Source organism: Aquila chrysaetos, chromosome 18 (assembly GCF_900496995.4).
Source record: "Aquila chrysaetos chrysaetos chromosome 18, bAquChr1.4, whole genome shotgun sequence".
Lineage (NCBI taxonomy): Eukaryota > Metazoa > Chordata > Aves > Accipitriformes > Accipitridae > Aquila > Aquila chrysaetos.
The window spans coordinates 1,767,277-1,782,226 of NC_044021.1; the positions used below are offsets into that span (position 1 = coordinate 1,767,277).

General features: G+C 36.9%; 1 protein-coding gene across 7 annotated transcripts in view; it reads left to right on the forward strand.

Moving 5' to 3' along the window:
- The window catches only part of MARCHF6 (membrane associated ring-CH-type finger 6), a 55,221-nt gene that overhangs the window by 10,384 nt on the left and 29,887 nt on the right, over window positions 1-14,950 (forward strand). For 4 of the 7 annotated variants that reach the window (XM_030041755.2, XM_030041757.2, XM_030041754.2 and 1 more), the window contains exons 4-8: window positions 4,795-4,938; window positions 9,173-9,245; window positions 11,247-11,415; window positions 12,811-13,003; window positions 13,307-13,368. In XM_030041755.2, the coding sequence (XP_029897615.1) occupies window positions 4,795-4,938; window positions 9,173-9,245; window positions 11,247-11,415; window positions 12,811-13,003; window positions 13,307-13,368 (641 nt within the window). The remainder of the gene's footprint in view (window positions 1-4,794; window positions 4,939-9,172; window positions 9,246-11,246; window positions 11,416-12,810; window positions 13,004-13,306; window positions 13,369-14,950) is intronic. The other 3 variants (XM_041118344.1, XM_041118345.1, XM_041118343.1) reach the window with 1 other exon arrangement.

The following is a 14,950-nucleotide window of genomic DNA, read 5'->3' on the forward strand; positions in this document are numbered from 1 at the left end:
AGGTGTAACAGGAAATACAAAATCTGTGGGTAAGAGGACTGTAAATATGGAGATTCTGTGAAGTAGGCTAAATGACAGTTTTACCTAATCAAAGAAAGAGGTTTTGCTTGCTTCCACACTAGGCATGCACCTGTTAAGTTATGGGCAGATAAATAGGCTGACTTGGATGGGGAAAAAGCGAGAAATGAAATAGGATACAGTTGTATTGTGACAGCTGTGGAGAAAAATAAGACTGTTAAAAAAATTTGAGCCTTCGTAATAAATAGTAGTAGGGTTTTTTTGATACAGCGTATGTCAGAAGGCTGTTGCTTTTTTAGTGTCTTTGTGCAGCTCCCCTTCCCTCCGTGGAAGGTAAGATGATGCACTATAGGAAGGGACTCATGGGAGGCATGAAATCTGTAGGTATAACATAAACTGGGAAAATACATTTAGGATCTTTATTTCCTTCTAGGGGGAAGATTTGCATTTTCAAAATGCTACTGGCCAGTAACACAAAAACTACAGACAGCTTTCCATAGTATTTTATACTAGTTCATAATGATTATATATCTGATTTCTCCACAAATGTTTGAGTGTTTCAGAAAATAGGACTTTTTACCTTGTGGCGGAACTAGCCATAAATGGGGGAGGTAAACATATTTAAACCTGCACAACCGATTCTCATTCATTGGGAGTAAGCCCTTAGGAGTCAGGGCAAGTCTTGGACTGTTGCTTTGGGACCAGTTACAGGTTGCTGATGATTCGTTGTGGAGGTGGGTTTGTACAGGGTTTCTACTGCTGGTGTGGGACAGGAAAGAGGAGCAAGAGAATTTCAGGATTAGGAAGAGCCTCGTATTCTCTCTGTATTGGTCGTTTTTTCTGTTGTGCAGCTGGCATTTTAACTACAGAGAGTGCCAGTGCTCCTGATGTTGCTGCTTCTTTTTTTCTTTTTTCTTTTTGTAATAGAAGCAACAAAAGTGAAGTCTGAAACTGTCCAGGTTTGCTAATGTTTATAATTATCATTACATACTACATTATCGTAACAGAACATACAGGTATTCAAAAAGCCCCTGTTATTGCTCAGATACTGCTCTGATGAGAGCTCCTTTCTGTACTGCCCATGTCATGACTAAATATCTCTCCTGTCTCCTTGCAAGGGAAATTGTGTGGGCAGTATAGTTTTCATTTGGATTAAGTTTTGGTACTTTGAAAAGATTGGGAAAGAGAGGTTAAATTGAAAGTGTTAGCTAGTTTGTTTTATTTCTTCGTAAGTTTGGTGGGAATTATAGCATTCAGGATCAGCAGATTGTTACTATTGTGTTTGACAAGTAGAGTTGTGTGATGTTTGTACTAAATAGCCTCTGAGGAAATGGGAATGATGAGGAAGCTTCCTGTAATAAACTTAAAGGTATCACTTTGGTAAGCTAGAGTCATTGGGAACTTATTTTTTCCACTTTCCTGTTATGGATGGTTTTTTTTTTTTTTGTCAGCTGAAATCTATTGACAGACTGTTTCCCTGAAAACTACTAAATGTTATTGTCTGCTTTCTTCCTTATTTTTTCTAGGAGAAGGAAAATTTCTGAAGACAGCCTTATGTTTTTCCTACCTTATTTGTGTCAGCATAATAGCAGATTTTTGTCCTGAGCTGTCTGCTTTGGAGAAGCAAAATTAATGTTTGTGTTCCTGAAAGAGTTAGGCTTACAGGGCGGGGGGGAGAGGGTAGAACAAAACCCCACCCCCAGAAAACAACCAGCCAAACAAACAAAAAAAACCCCATCCAAATCTAGCATTCAGAAGTAAAATAGCAGTTATGCTGCACAGGTCTGACCTGAGTATCCAAAAAGCTTTCTAGTAGTTTTCCCATGGCCTGGACAGCTCAAAGAAGTTGAACTAAAGTTATGAAAGCTCACTTATGCTCAGCTGTAGTCTGTTTGAATTTCATGCTGTAAAAGAAAAAAAACTATTGCTTTAATTGGCCTCTAGTAGAGAGATTTTTATTTGGAGGAACTGTGGTAAATAATGCAGTAAATTGATTTGTCAAACTGAGTTAGGAAAGATCACTGGGATGTGAGTTGAGGGATGGAGGAAGGATGAGGAGGACAAGTGTGCGAAAGGGAATGAAGAGGATGTATACTGCGGTGGCAGGGGTCAAAGTCTCAGGCCTCTCAGTGGTAGTGGGGAGTGGATAAAAAGGGGTGGAATGTGCAGAGGAAATGGCAGTAGATGAGAGACACAAGTGGGGGGATTAGCTGTGAAGATCACTGGCAGCAAGCCTCAGTGCTGTAGTGTGCTTGCACACCAGGGATTCCTGTCGTGCTGGGAATTTTTGCATTTCACCCACCTGAATGTTGTAGGACATAGAAGGGCTTTATCTTATCATCGTGGTATAAAGCTTTGAGTGGTAGAAGTGTGGCAAAGCAGAGGAAGAACAGCAGTCTTGCCCCCACGCACCCCTGTCCTGCCCCCAGCTCCTGAAGTCATCAAAAATCACCAAATTGTTAAAATTTGGGGGCTGTAGCTTGTCTTCTCTGAGTAGTAGCTCCATTGTGCATTTATTTGAATGCTCTGTTGTAATCCTAAAGCCTTTAAAAAAATGAGTATGTACAGGTACTAACATTTATAACCACTTCAGGTGTTCTGAGTTAGGATGGGCATCCTTTTTTGCAGTCCCCTGTGAGAGTGTTCAGAAATTCCTGAAAGATGCATTTTTAAAAAAACTTTAAACCTTCCTAACTTCCCCCTAACAAATAAACCATTAATGCAAAGTTAATGTTTTCCTTGTAGCCTCTGTTGCAGTTCCAAAGTGTTGATCAAAATATTTTTCAAAATGAAAAAAATATGCCTGAAAGTATCTGCTGAGTTCAGTTTTGTCTGAGTCATACCATAAATGTGTAACAAATATACTCTAGGTAGGTATTCTTTTAGCACCCTAAACAAAGGTCTGCTTCTCTTCTGTCATAATTTTCCAGAATGTTTGTTCGGTGTGAGCTGAGAGATCACTAGTAAGTCTTCACTGGACATTTTCAATGGTACTACCAAATTGTATACTAAATCTGTTTCTGTAATAAGAAAATTGTAAATTGATAGACAGTGTCAAAATACGTTTGTGTCCTGCTTTCAGGTTACTGCTCTGTGTTCTCACAGCTACACTTCCCTAGTGTTATATTTTTAGTCCTTTTTTTTATGAGTTCCAGTTCTTGCCAGATACCTGACAACTAAGAACCTTTGAAATTTAAAACCAGTTACTATTTGTCTTATGGTTACTGTTTTGTTGTTACTTTGTGTCAAATATAATTTTATGGTTACTGTTTTGTTGTTACTTTGTGTCAAATATAATCTTATGGGTATTATTTTGTTACTTTGTGTCAAATAGAATCTTATGGTTATTGTTTTGTTACTTTGTGTCAAATATAATCCATGTGTTGTTCAAATGCGCCAAACTCCACATTCTTTGGATACTTCTGCATGTTGATACTGCTTTTCTGTGTTCTTGGGTTCTCTTTACAATACAGAAACTTAGGGAAATGTTCCTGGAGAGAAAAGAAGTTTCTTCTGTAGAGGCTTCTTCTCTGAGATTAGTAAAAGGATTATTAAGAATGTAGGTAAAGGTAGCAGGGATGTTCATTAGAGAAAAGGTGGGATGCAGGTAGATTGCATGAAGCAGTATTTTGCAGACTTCTAAGTCAAATGATTGTCCATGAGAGGGGAGCAAAACTTTTCCCTAGTAGTTCTTAGAAAAATTGAGTTTCCTTATGTAGTTAAAAGTATGTGATGTTTTAAAAAAATAGTCCATTAATTGAATGTGTTAGTCTTCAAGTTCAGCTGTTTCCAACATAGCTGTTAAACATCCAGGCAGCAACGTCTCTGTGCAACTCCTAACTGTAGTTTACCTTCTTTATTCAAATCTGTTACTGATACTGTGTATTAGCACTTCCTGGCATCCATATAAGTGTGTAGAAGCTAACTAAATCTGATGAAAATGTTAGAGATAGGTGTTTTCTAATTGTTTGCAAAAGCAGCAGCCCTGTCAGTGTTTTTCTTGGCTTTTGAGTAGGGATGGGTTTATGTAATACATAGGTGTTGAATTTAAAAAGTCAACAAAATGTACTATTATGAAAATGTCTATGCGAGCTGGGAGACTTGCATTATGTTCTGTAACAGGACTGACCTTAGAAGAAATCTTGCATGGTATAAAATAGATATCTGTTGAAAGTAAAAGTCATTGTGCATAAATTTCAATGTCTGTAGATGCTTAATCAGTTCCCTTCAGTTTTCCTGTCTGTATGGTGCTTTCATTTTGCTGATTTTTTGTTGTTGTGCTGTTGCATTGCAAGTGGAATCTAAATTATCTAGCACAAACAAATTGACAGTATGCAAAATTGCTAATTGCTCTTGTACTTTGTGCTCTTTCATTGAACTCAGTTTATAAATAACAGACAGGGATATCTTTGAGGTAGTGCTGAGTGGGAGGGCTACTGAATTTAGAATCTGCTTTTCTTTCCAGGCTTGAGCTTATTTTGAGATAATCAGAGTTTACAGTTGATAAATAAAGCCATTAAGAAAACTTCTCCAAGTGAAAAATTAGCATGGAGTTTATTAATTTTCCTATTCCACTCAGCACACAATGTAACAAATGTGTCATGTGAAGTTTGGGAGTTTTTGTTATTTGTTTGGGGTCATCTCTTGGGAATCTATAAAATGTGCTTATTCTTCTAGTAAGCTCTTGCCAAATACAAACATTTTGCAGTTGTCAGGACTTCTACATAAATGCTTCTTTAAAGGAAGAACTGTTTCATAAGTGCCTTTTCTACACAGTTTATTCCCCAGATATGCCTTCACGGCTTCCAATCCAAGACATCTTTGCTGGACTGGTTACGAGTATTGGCACAGCAATACGATACTGGTTTCATTATACACTTGTGGCCTTTGCATGGTTGGGAGTAGTACCTCTTACTGCATGTAAGTATTCATTTTTTGTGCTGTAATACTCTTATACGCAGGAAAATATGCCACTTCCTGCAACAAAGTTTTGCAAGACCATTGTTGGTTTATTAAAAAAAAATCTTAAATTCAAAGACATTATTTCACTTATCTTCAGTCAGAAGTTCTAGCTATTTAACTCTTAAGCCAGTGTGCAATGCAGGAAGGTGTTAAGAGGTAGGAGAAAATGCATAAAAGGGCTTTTAAACTTATTCCAATAAAATGCCTCTTTTCAAGTATCTTTAAAATCTACATGGAAGTTTTTATTTGATACAGTTTAGTAGTATTAGGATAGAAGAATTGTCCTGGTTTTTCTAACGATCTATAAATGAAAGTGCAATACTTTTTTTTAGTATGAAAAGTGAAATTCCTTTACGGTCATATATAAATTGATTAGTAAAACTCTTAAAAAAATAGTAAACAAAGGCCTATAAGTAGTTAAGGAATTTAACAGAAAGAGAGCACACATTTAAATTGCTGTAGTATCCAGTTTGAAATTCACTTTTCAAATACAAACGGAAAGAGAACTATTGATGTTTCAACAAGCCAAAAATACAGAGAAGATGAAAAAAGGCAAAAGGGATATAGTGTTCAGTCAAGGAAATGATTGGAAGTGCGTCTTTACAAACAGTAATATACCCCTTGAACAACAGAGCAGAGAGCCAGTAAATGCATCTCCCTAGACAGTTTCTCAGTATGTTCTGTGCTTTTATTTGTAGCTGTCACTGGCTTAGTTTGAGAATAGCACAATACTGGCATCAGTTATAAAAGAGTGATCCTATTTCTGCAGCCTGTCTTTCCTGTGCAAGAAAAAGGTTTTCTGGGCATGTAGTAAGCAAGATTTACAAACTGCTCTGCATTAAAACTAAAAAGTATTTCAAATTTTTCTTGGGTTTTTAGATGAATCTCAGTTTTCTACCATTGTCTTTCAAAATGCAAATCTTGTACACTTTTCTCACTAAACTTCTGAAGGACAGCAAAGTCATACTCAATAGATTAATTAAGGTAGTTACGTTTCATAACTGTCTGAAAACCTGATGCCGGCTCTTCAGTAATACTGAAACATTACCAGAGGTCACCACCTACACCTTAGTTATGTAAGACTTGTTTGGTTTTTTTACAAATGTCATTTTTGGATTTTAATACTCATTTACTAAGCCAATGTAACTGACTTAAGATTTTTATTTACAAGTGACCATTTTTTTTTACGCTGTCTTAATTTGTGTCTCTGACATTGCACCTGTACCCCTGTTTATGGATTCGTTTAAGGATTAATGTGTGAAGGGTAACGTATTTGCACAGGAAGATACCCAACATGGTAGAACCATTCAGTCTAACAAACCTTGAAAAATCCATTTACTGTTGAAATTTGTCAGGGTCTGTCTTATGGATGTGATTTTGTATAGGTCTTGTCTTCTTACCTTAAATGCCTTTAATGTAACCTTTAATTTTCTGTAATATTTAAATACTTCTTAATGTAATCTTTTCGCCTTCCCTGTTTCAGTCATATGGCTCACATAATTGTGTGTGGCTGGCTTCACAAGGAAGTATTCTCATAATTTTATATCCAGAAGAAAGAGATGCAGCATAAAAAACTTGTCAGACATATCAAAGGAGATGTATGGTTGAACAAATCTGTCTTGCAGATTAACATGCTAGTCGTGCAGTTATCCCATTGTGGGATAAATTCTGCATTCTTTTTTTGTAATTTCACTTCTTTATTGCATACCCATCTTATATGGTTGAGTAAAAGGAATTTATCTCTTACCCTCAGCCTAAACCCAGCAGGCTCTGATATGCTGTTGCTATTCTGTTAGCACAAAACATATTTACATTAGTGCATGAAAAAAGCCGGTTATATCATTTGCTATGATCTGTTCAGAGAAGTAGGATTAATTGGGCCAATTTAATCCAAAGTGGTTTTATTCTCTGTAATAGTTGTATTCAGCTGCACGGTCCCTAGAGTGAAATACCTGAGGTACCTATACAGTACGTGGGGTAAGGGACAGGTATGCACACTGAGTAAAGTGAATGTGAACACTAAGGCAGCAGGAAATGCTGGAGTGGGAGTTGTGTTGTCTGAAGTGCCTCCTTTATCTCAAATCTGAGAAATCACTGTTCGCACTCCGATATGGCATATGAATGTATTTTTCTGGAGTGATTCAGTTGGCATTTAAAAAAAAAAAAAAGACAATATAGCTGAAGAGAATGGTTGTATTCATGTTTCATGTAATTGTGTAGAGATTAAACTTGTAGAGATGTGTAATAGAACTACTTAAATTGGCACGAGTAGATTGGAATTGCGTATGTTAGCACCACAAGAACCAGCAGAAGAAGGGCTAAAAGGAGTATTTGCTGTTTGCCAGAGAGCACTGTATATGTGATTTCATTCAAATCAAGAGGGAAAATAAACAGACTAAAGATAAGGTGTCAAGCAGATGAAGAACAAGACTGGGGTTATAAGATATACAGATAAGGAAAACAGGAGAACTGTGAATTTTGCCTCAGGCTCAAGAGGGTGAAACAAAACAATGAGGCAAAGATCCCAAATGGCATCTACACATGAAGGGTATGAAAGGAAGTCTAAAATCAGTTCATAAATGCCAATCAAGAATAATCGAAGAGATGATGAGGATTTACTAGCTGGTGTCCTTTGTCTTTAGTGTTGTCCACAAGTGATCCTGTCCAGACCACTTGGGCATGCAAGTCTCGGTGCTTGTATAAGAGAGAGCAGGTGAAATCTGTGAGGGAAAAATAGCTTACTTAGAGATCAGTTTGCTTAGAGATTTTGTGTAATAAAATCCCCTTCCTATTCCATAACATCTAGCAATGAGTTTTGTTGCAGTGGTTTCCTACCAGTGTAGTGTAATTGGAAGTTATAAGGCTTGTGTTCTTTGACCTTTTCAGCGTGGCAGAGTTCACAGCGGTATCTTGCCCCTTTGAAATTCCCACACCGCGTAGCTAGATGGTAGGCAGAGGCAAACTGTTGAAGCTCACTGGCAGCAGAGGATCAGTATCATCTTGCTAAATTTGATTCAGTGACTGTTCAATATAAAATGTGTAAGTAGTACTGACTGCAGTGAGACTGAACATTTTCATTAGATCAGCTACAGCCATTGTCTCTTTTGTTTTCTAACTTGCTCTAGACCTTTGAATTTTGTATTATTATTTTCTGTCCAATGTCAGAACTTCAGCGGGAGGGGTGGATTGCACTGGGGATGTAGCTGTTAACTTCTTCCAAGTGCTATATTATGTCTTATATAAAGGGTGAGCATGAACAGTAGACCTTTGGGGCATTTCTGGTGGATTGATTCATGAGAGAGATAGAAAGTTTATGTTTCTACAAGTTCCAAACAGGTTTATCCACGAGGTAATAACTGAGCTATTTATTCTAGGTCACAGAAACCATAGTGTGCCAGTATATGCTTGGGTACCTATGCCTGCCTAAAGGGTGGAATGAGAATCTTAAAAATTGCATTTCTGAGTATGGGTGCCTTATGTCTTCCCTCATCCTGTTCTGAGCCTCTGTGTCATCCTCCTATGAATCTGAACCAAATTTTCTGAAGTAGACTATATACATTGATAACCTCCTTGTAAGATTATGTGACTGAAGAATTGTGCTAAAAAGCTAACATTAACTAGCATCAAGAATTAATCCATAAAACAAATATTTAAAACAGATAATGAAATGGTGAGACTCCTTGCTACAAGATGTCATAATACCAAAAGTTTATATAGGTTCAAAAAATGATTGAACAAATTAATGGGGGAAAAAAAAAATCCATCAAGAATTAATTAGCACTGAGATATTATGGCACAGGAACTGAGCTGCTTTGCGTGAAGCATATGAGAATGTACTGAGGAAGTATTGCTGCAAGTATCTTTAACCTGTTTCTGTATTCTTCCTTGGGCATCTGTCGGTGTGACCAGTGCTGGAGGCAGGTCTAGATAAATCTTGGGTCTAACCTAGTATGGCAATTCTTACACTTTGAATGTATACTTAATCAAGAACGTTCAGCTAAAATAAATAACAGCTTTGTTCCGTGTTGTTGTATATCGTCTTGAGTTCTGTTAGTTCACTGGAAGTTGACTTTTTTTTTTCCTTGTCATAAATTTGGTTAGGACACCAGATAAAAGAGGATACCTATGGTCCTTTCCAAGTGATGCTATAACCAAAATCGAATTTATACCACGGTTCTGTTTCTTCGTGCAGGTCGTATCTACAAGTGCTTGTTTACTGGCTCTGTGAGCTCACTACTGACACTGCCATTAGATATTCTGTCAACGTAAGTACTTAAACAGTCTGATACAAATAACTTTTCTAGTCAGATTACTGTGAAAATGGTTGCTTTGGAACTTAGTGTCCCTTTCTTCCAGTTATGCTTGTTATCTTCCATCATCTTAGGCAAGCAGCTGCCCGTTACCCTTTGCATAACAAGATGTATGGCCAACAGTATTACAGTAGAAATAATTTCACTTTGAAGTTCTGTTATTCAGGTGTTTGGAGCTGGAAAGCTGACTTTGCAAAATGGGCCCTGGTTCACGAAGACTTGTATTTGATGTCAAGAAAACTTACACTGCAAAATTACACTTAATAATTACAAAAAAATAATTTCCTACAGTTTAAATCAGATGCCACATAGTAGAATATTAATATATATTGCTGATAATATTAATGTCACATTCTGTTTGCATTGTTACATTTTTATATTCTGAATTTAATTTTATCCATCCTGGGTCTCTTATGTGATGGGGATTTTTTTTTTAATCGGATTGCCGTCTAGCTGACATTTAGATTTTAATGCTTCAATCGCCATATGCTATTGAATACTGTCAATCTTTGTCTTTTTCAAATCAATTTTACTTAAAGAATCAGTAAATACCAACACAACAGAGTTTCAGGCTAGTTTTTACTTTTTTCATTATCTTGAACCTGAGGAACCGAAACTCAGTTTGAGTAGAATCAGTTGCACATCAAGCAAATTTTGAATGAATGTCCTGTGTGGTTCAGCTAAGTCATCTCAGTTGGGCTATTTGATTTGAGACATTAAGTCATGTTACTTTTAATTAATTTTTATTAATGGAAAGAGATGCTTACTTGAAATTAGTAACAGTATTTTTCCTGTTATCTTCCAGTAAGTGTAGATTTTATTTTTATTTTTCTGAGAAGAATCTGAAACAACTGAACCTAGAGCACCTCTTCTCATGTCTTTTACAGTCTAGGGAGAAAATAAAGGACTCGAGTATGTGTCAGATTTTAATGGCATGTGAAGCTCTGCTTTGATGTGAATTTCTTTTACAGAGTCAATTTCAATACTGTCTTGTGTCATCTTTTCATTTTGGACTTGTCCCCATGGTATTCACTGTGCTGTGCAGGCACGAGTGTCTGTGCGGCTGCATGGAGAGCCAGACTGATACCTCTTTGGGGATGGCAGAGTACTGTGGTGGCATATTTCTTACTTAAAGAACGTATGGTAGTTGGTTAGCTTCCCGAGTAAATTCACCGTGGTCGAGGAGTAGTGCAAGGGTGGAAACAAGTGGGAGGGGGCACCTGGAATTAGGAATGAGGATTGCTTAAGCCAATTTAAGTATCTCTTGCATTGCATGAAACCCTAGTTTCAGTTGGCTAACTGAACTTTGTTTTGCTGCTGCTTTACAGTTACGTATGACTCAATAGATTAGGATTTTTTAAAGTATAGAGATAATATATGGGGTAAAAGACTACCTGAAATGTAGAGCAGTTCCATTCTTTCAGTTAGGGTAGCTCAGCAGATAAAATACTTCAGTGGACTCGATATTATGCATCTAGACATTTAAACAGACCTTTTACTGTAGCAAGTCATTTACTTAGTGACTGGTTTCTATTGCTATTCCTGAAGATTGTTTTTCCTGAACTACTCTTGAAGCTTTTCTTCTTATTGAGTCAGATCCTGTTTTGCAGGAATATTTATGTTTAAACAGTAGTAATTTCACAAACCAAACCAGAAGGAAATAAAACCTTTTCCAAAATCAGTGTTTATCTTGGCACTTAAAACCATTTGTACACAGGTGCATACAGCCTTCCTAAAAGAAAGCACCTTTGAACAGATTTTTTTAAATTAAATAAAAATTATGTCTAGATACTTTCTTTATCTAGACATATAAATAAATACAGCTTTTTGCACAAATACCGGTTTATTTGTGGATTTGGACTAAGAGGATCTGTTTGTAGCAGTTAATGACTAAATTTAGTCTTATTAGCAAAATATATTTGTCATTAATATTTGGGGTTTATCTTTCTTTAACAGGGAGAACTTACTGGCTGACTGTTTGCAGGGCTGTTTTGTGGTAACGTGTACTCTGTGCGCATTTATCAGCCTGGTTTGGTTACGTGAACAGATCGTCCACGGAGGAGCACCACAGTGGTTGGAACAAAATCAGCAACAGCCACTCAATGGTGTTGGTCAACAAAATGAGGTAAAACTTAACTGCTCAGTAGTTCATGATAAATTTAGAAAATGTTTTTTTGTGAATAAATACATTATTGGAACCCAACGGTAACGTTGTCTTACTGCAGGGTATCTTTATTTGCACATTAGCAGAAGTTGAACATGTCACTGAGTTTATACAGGCACACATCACTGTTACATTTTTGAAGTTCTGTAAAATGGAATGTTAATGGATTTATTATAGTTTTTGTAAAGTAATTTTAACATTTAGATTTTTATGTCTGTATCTGTACACTTTTTAAAGATAATTTTGTGCATATAAAGCCACAGTCAATGAAGATGCAGCTTGCTTTTATTTTGTCTTTTTCATAACTATTTCAGTAGTTCATGAGGTAACAATTCACTGTTCTCAAAGCAGTTGGAGGTTTTGTTGAAACCTCTGAAGCTGGAGCTTCTCTGCCCTCCCCCCACCACACACACATGCACCCCTTTAGTGCTTACAGGAGCCTCTTGGGCAGGAGAAGAAATGATACAAGGAATACGTGCATGGGGGAAGTAGTTAGAATTTTGTGTTCTTTTGTAATAAATGTCAATTTTTTGTAGACAGAGATCCTCAGCTTGATGACTGACTTGAGTTGTCCTTGAATTATTGTCTTTCTAATATAACGATAGTTTTTATAAGATCAAGAGAGTTCCCCTCTATTGAGCAGTGGTGAGACCACATCTGGAGTGCTGTGTCCAGTTCTAGACTGCCCCAGTACAAAAGAGACATGGGCATACTGGAGTGAGTGCAGTGAAGAGCCAACAAAAATGGTTAAAGGACTGGAGCATCATACATACGATGAGAGGCTGAGAGAGCTGGAACTGTTCAGCCGGGAGATGAGAAGGCTCAGGGTGGCCTGATGGGAGGACGTAAAGAAGACAGAGCCAGAGTCTTCTTGGTAGTATCGAGTGACAGGACAACAGGCAGTAGCCTCAAAATACAGGAAATTCCATTTAGACAAAAAAAACCAAACAAACAACAAATCGACAACAGGTGGTTTGGTGGTTTGGGTTTTTTTTCTTTAAGTGTGATCAACTACTGGAACAGGTTGCTCAGAGAGGTTGTGAAGTCTCCATCTCCGGAGTTACTCAAAAGCCAACTGGAAACAGCACTGAGCAACCTGCTGTAGCTGACCCTGCTTTGAGTAGGTGGGTCAACTAGATGGTCTCTAGAGGCCCTTTCCAACCTCAGCTACTCTGTGAAGAAGTCTGAATGTTTCCCTTCCTCTTTTAAAAGGTTTAGTGGTCCCAAATGTAATGCTTATCTAAAGAAAATACAGTATTAACATTTTTTTAATACTATTCATTTTTTCTATATACAGGATAAAAGTATTGAGAAAGGTTGATCAATTTAACTCAATACTAAATACTGTTTCTGCAGGCTCAGGCTGTTGTAAATGGAGGTGTTGAAAACGCTGTGCTTGATCAACCTGCTAACGCAGCTGCTGAGAATGTAGTTGTAGGTGAGAACCCTGAAATTCAAGAAGAACAAGTAGATGAAGAGGAGGAGGATAATGAAGATGAAGAAGATGCTGTAGTAGAAGATGCAGCAGATGCAAACAATGGAGCACAAGGTAACAGGTGACTCAAAACAGTAATGTTCTAGTTCTTTTCAAATATAAATGAAACCATTGAAAATAGAACTGTCATAATTCAAGGAAGCTGTGTAAATTCCTACTTCAGCTTATTTATCTTGTTTTTGCAGATTTCATCTATTTGTTTTGAGTGCTGAAGCATTTGCTTGCTGAAAACCTGTCAGCAGTTATGAGTTGAATGTTAGGCACTTAAGTCTTTGTTCATTTAAAACATAGCATGGAGTGGTTACATCTTGTTTTGGGCGAGTCTAACAGCTGTCAAAATGGCCATTGTCTCCTCAGATGACATGAACTGGAATGCTTTGGAATGGGATCGAGCAGCAGAAGAGCTTACTTGGGAGCGAGTGAGTAAGAATCATTTTCTTGAATTGAATAATTAAGACTCATACTTGAGATGATTTGTAGTATTGCTGTGTTAAAATCCATTTGGGATAGATTTGGATACCGTTGTCTAGTGTGAAAACTATCAGTAGGAGGCTTTAGAGACCTAAAAAAGTCATTGTACTAAAACCAAAATGTGTTATGCTACTTGCTAACTATCAAAAAGGCATTTCTTTGATTTGAAATATAGTAGCAGCTTAAAACATGTTTTAGCACAGACTATTCTGAAGTCTTCAACTTGGTCAGGTTTAGAAATTAATTTCAGCTTGCATTGAGGGTGCTCAGCCAGATTAGGGGCATATAGGTGTTGCATTATATATAGCTTAATGCTTAATTTTTGTATTCATGAAAGTATTAAAGAAAAGAGAGAACCAGATATTTTGGTTAATTTACTTGATTTACATATTTGCAAGAGACAAATGTATTTCTTAAAAAATGATGGAGCATTTTAATGTAACATTGCTTCTGTTTTGTTTATAGATCACAAATTCCATAATTGTAGTATGAGATGCGTGTACACTGTAATCATAGAGTAGTGTAGAGACTCAAGAATAGTTTTTTGTATCTGGGTTAGAAGTAGCCAACCTCTGAGTTCAAAGCTCACCACGTGCAGCAAAGTCTACCTGAAGGTAGATAGAGCAGCTTCATGTCATTTACCAGCGTCACTAGTGCCTATGGCATACAGTTGTAAAGCTAGTCACTATTCCTAGGCTGTGATGTAGTTGTTGCCTTGATTGCAGTGTAGTAGAAATACAGTTTTCATCATGAGGGACAGGTCTTGATCTTTGTTTTGTATCTAGTGAAAACTTCTTAGTTTGCTTGAAAGAGATGTGAAAAAGGGCATACATAAATTCCAGTTTCTGAACTATTCTACTGTGTGTCTCAAGACAAGTGTGTTATATTTATGTGCTAGGAAATGTTGATGTACTCCTAATTGAAAATATTTTGATGCCTCTTCATGAATACGGAAATCAACTTCAAACTCTCATAACTATTTCCAATCCTACGTGCTGGCATAGGCAGTAGACATCTAGTTGGCATTGAGTATTGAACGTGGGGTAGGCTTTTCTGCTATTTCATCTTGTGAAAATAGCAAGCAAACTTTCCGAATTTTCAAAAATATTTGCATTTTGGTTTACTTTGTAAATATGTGCAACTTTAATATCTTGCAACTTAGTGCAAAATCCTGGTACAAAATAGCCTTGAACCTGGTACTTTATGGCAGTAATCATGGACTAGGAGTGTCTGGATTGAAATAGTAAGAAATGATTGAAGTGGGGGGGGGGAAAGGAGAGATTTTTTTTTTTTTTTTTTTTAATAGATGCTCTATTTTTGGCTAATGGGTGGACGCTTCCCGTAACAGCTGTGCAGAGTGATGGAGGATTTGTTTCCTGTCTTCCCTAGCTGTAAACCAATTCTGTTCTAAACTTAATAACATACAGTATAGAAACATTATCCTGTTACTAGTTGCTTTTACACATTGAATGTAAAATACTAACCATAGACTTTTTGCAGTGCAACATAAACTGATACTTTGCAATTAGG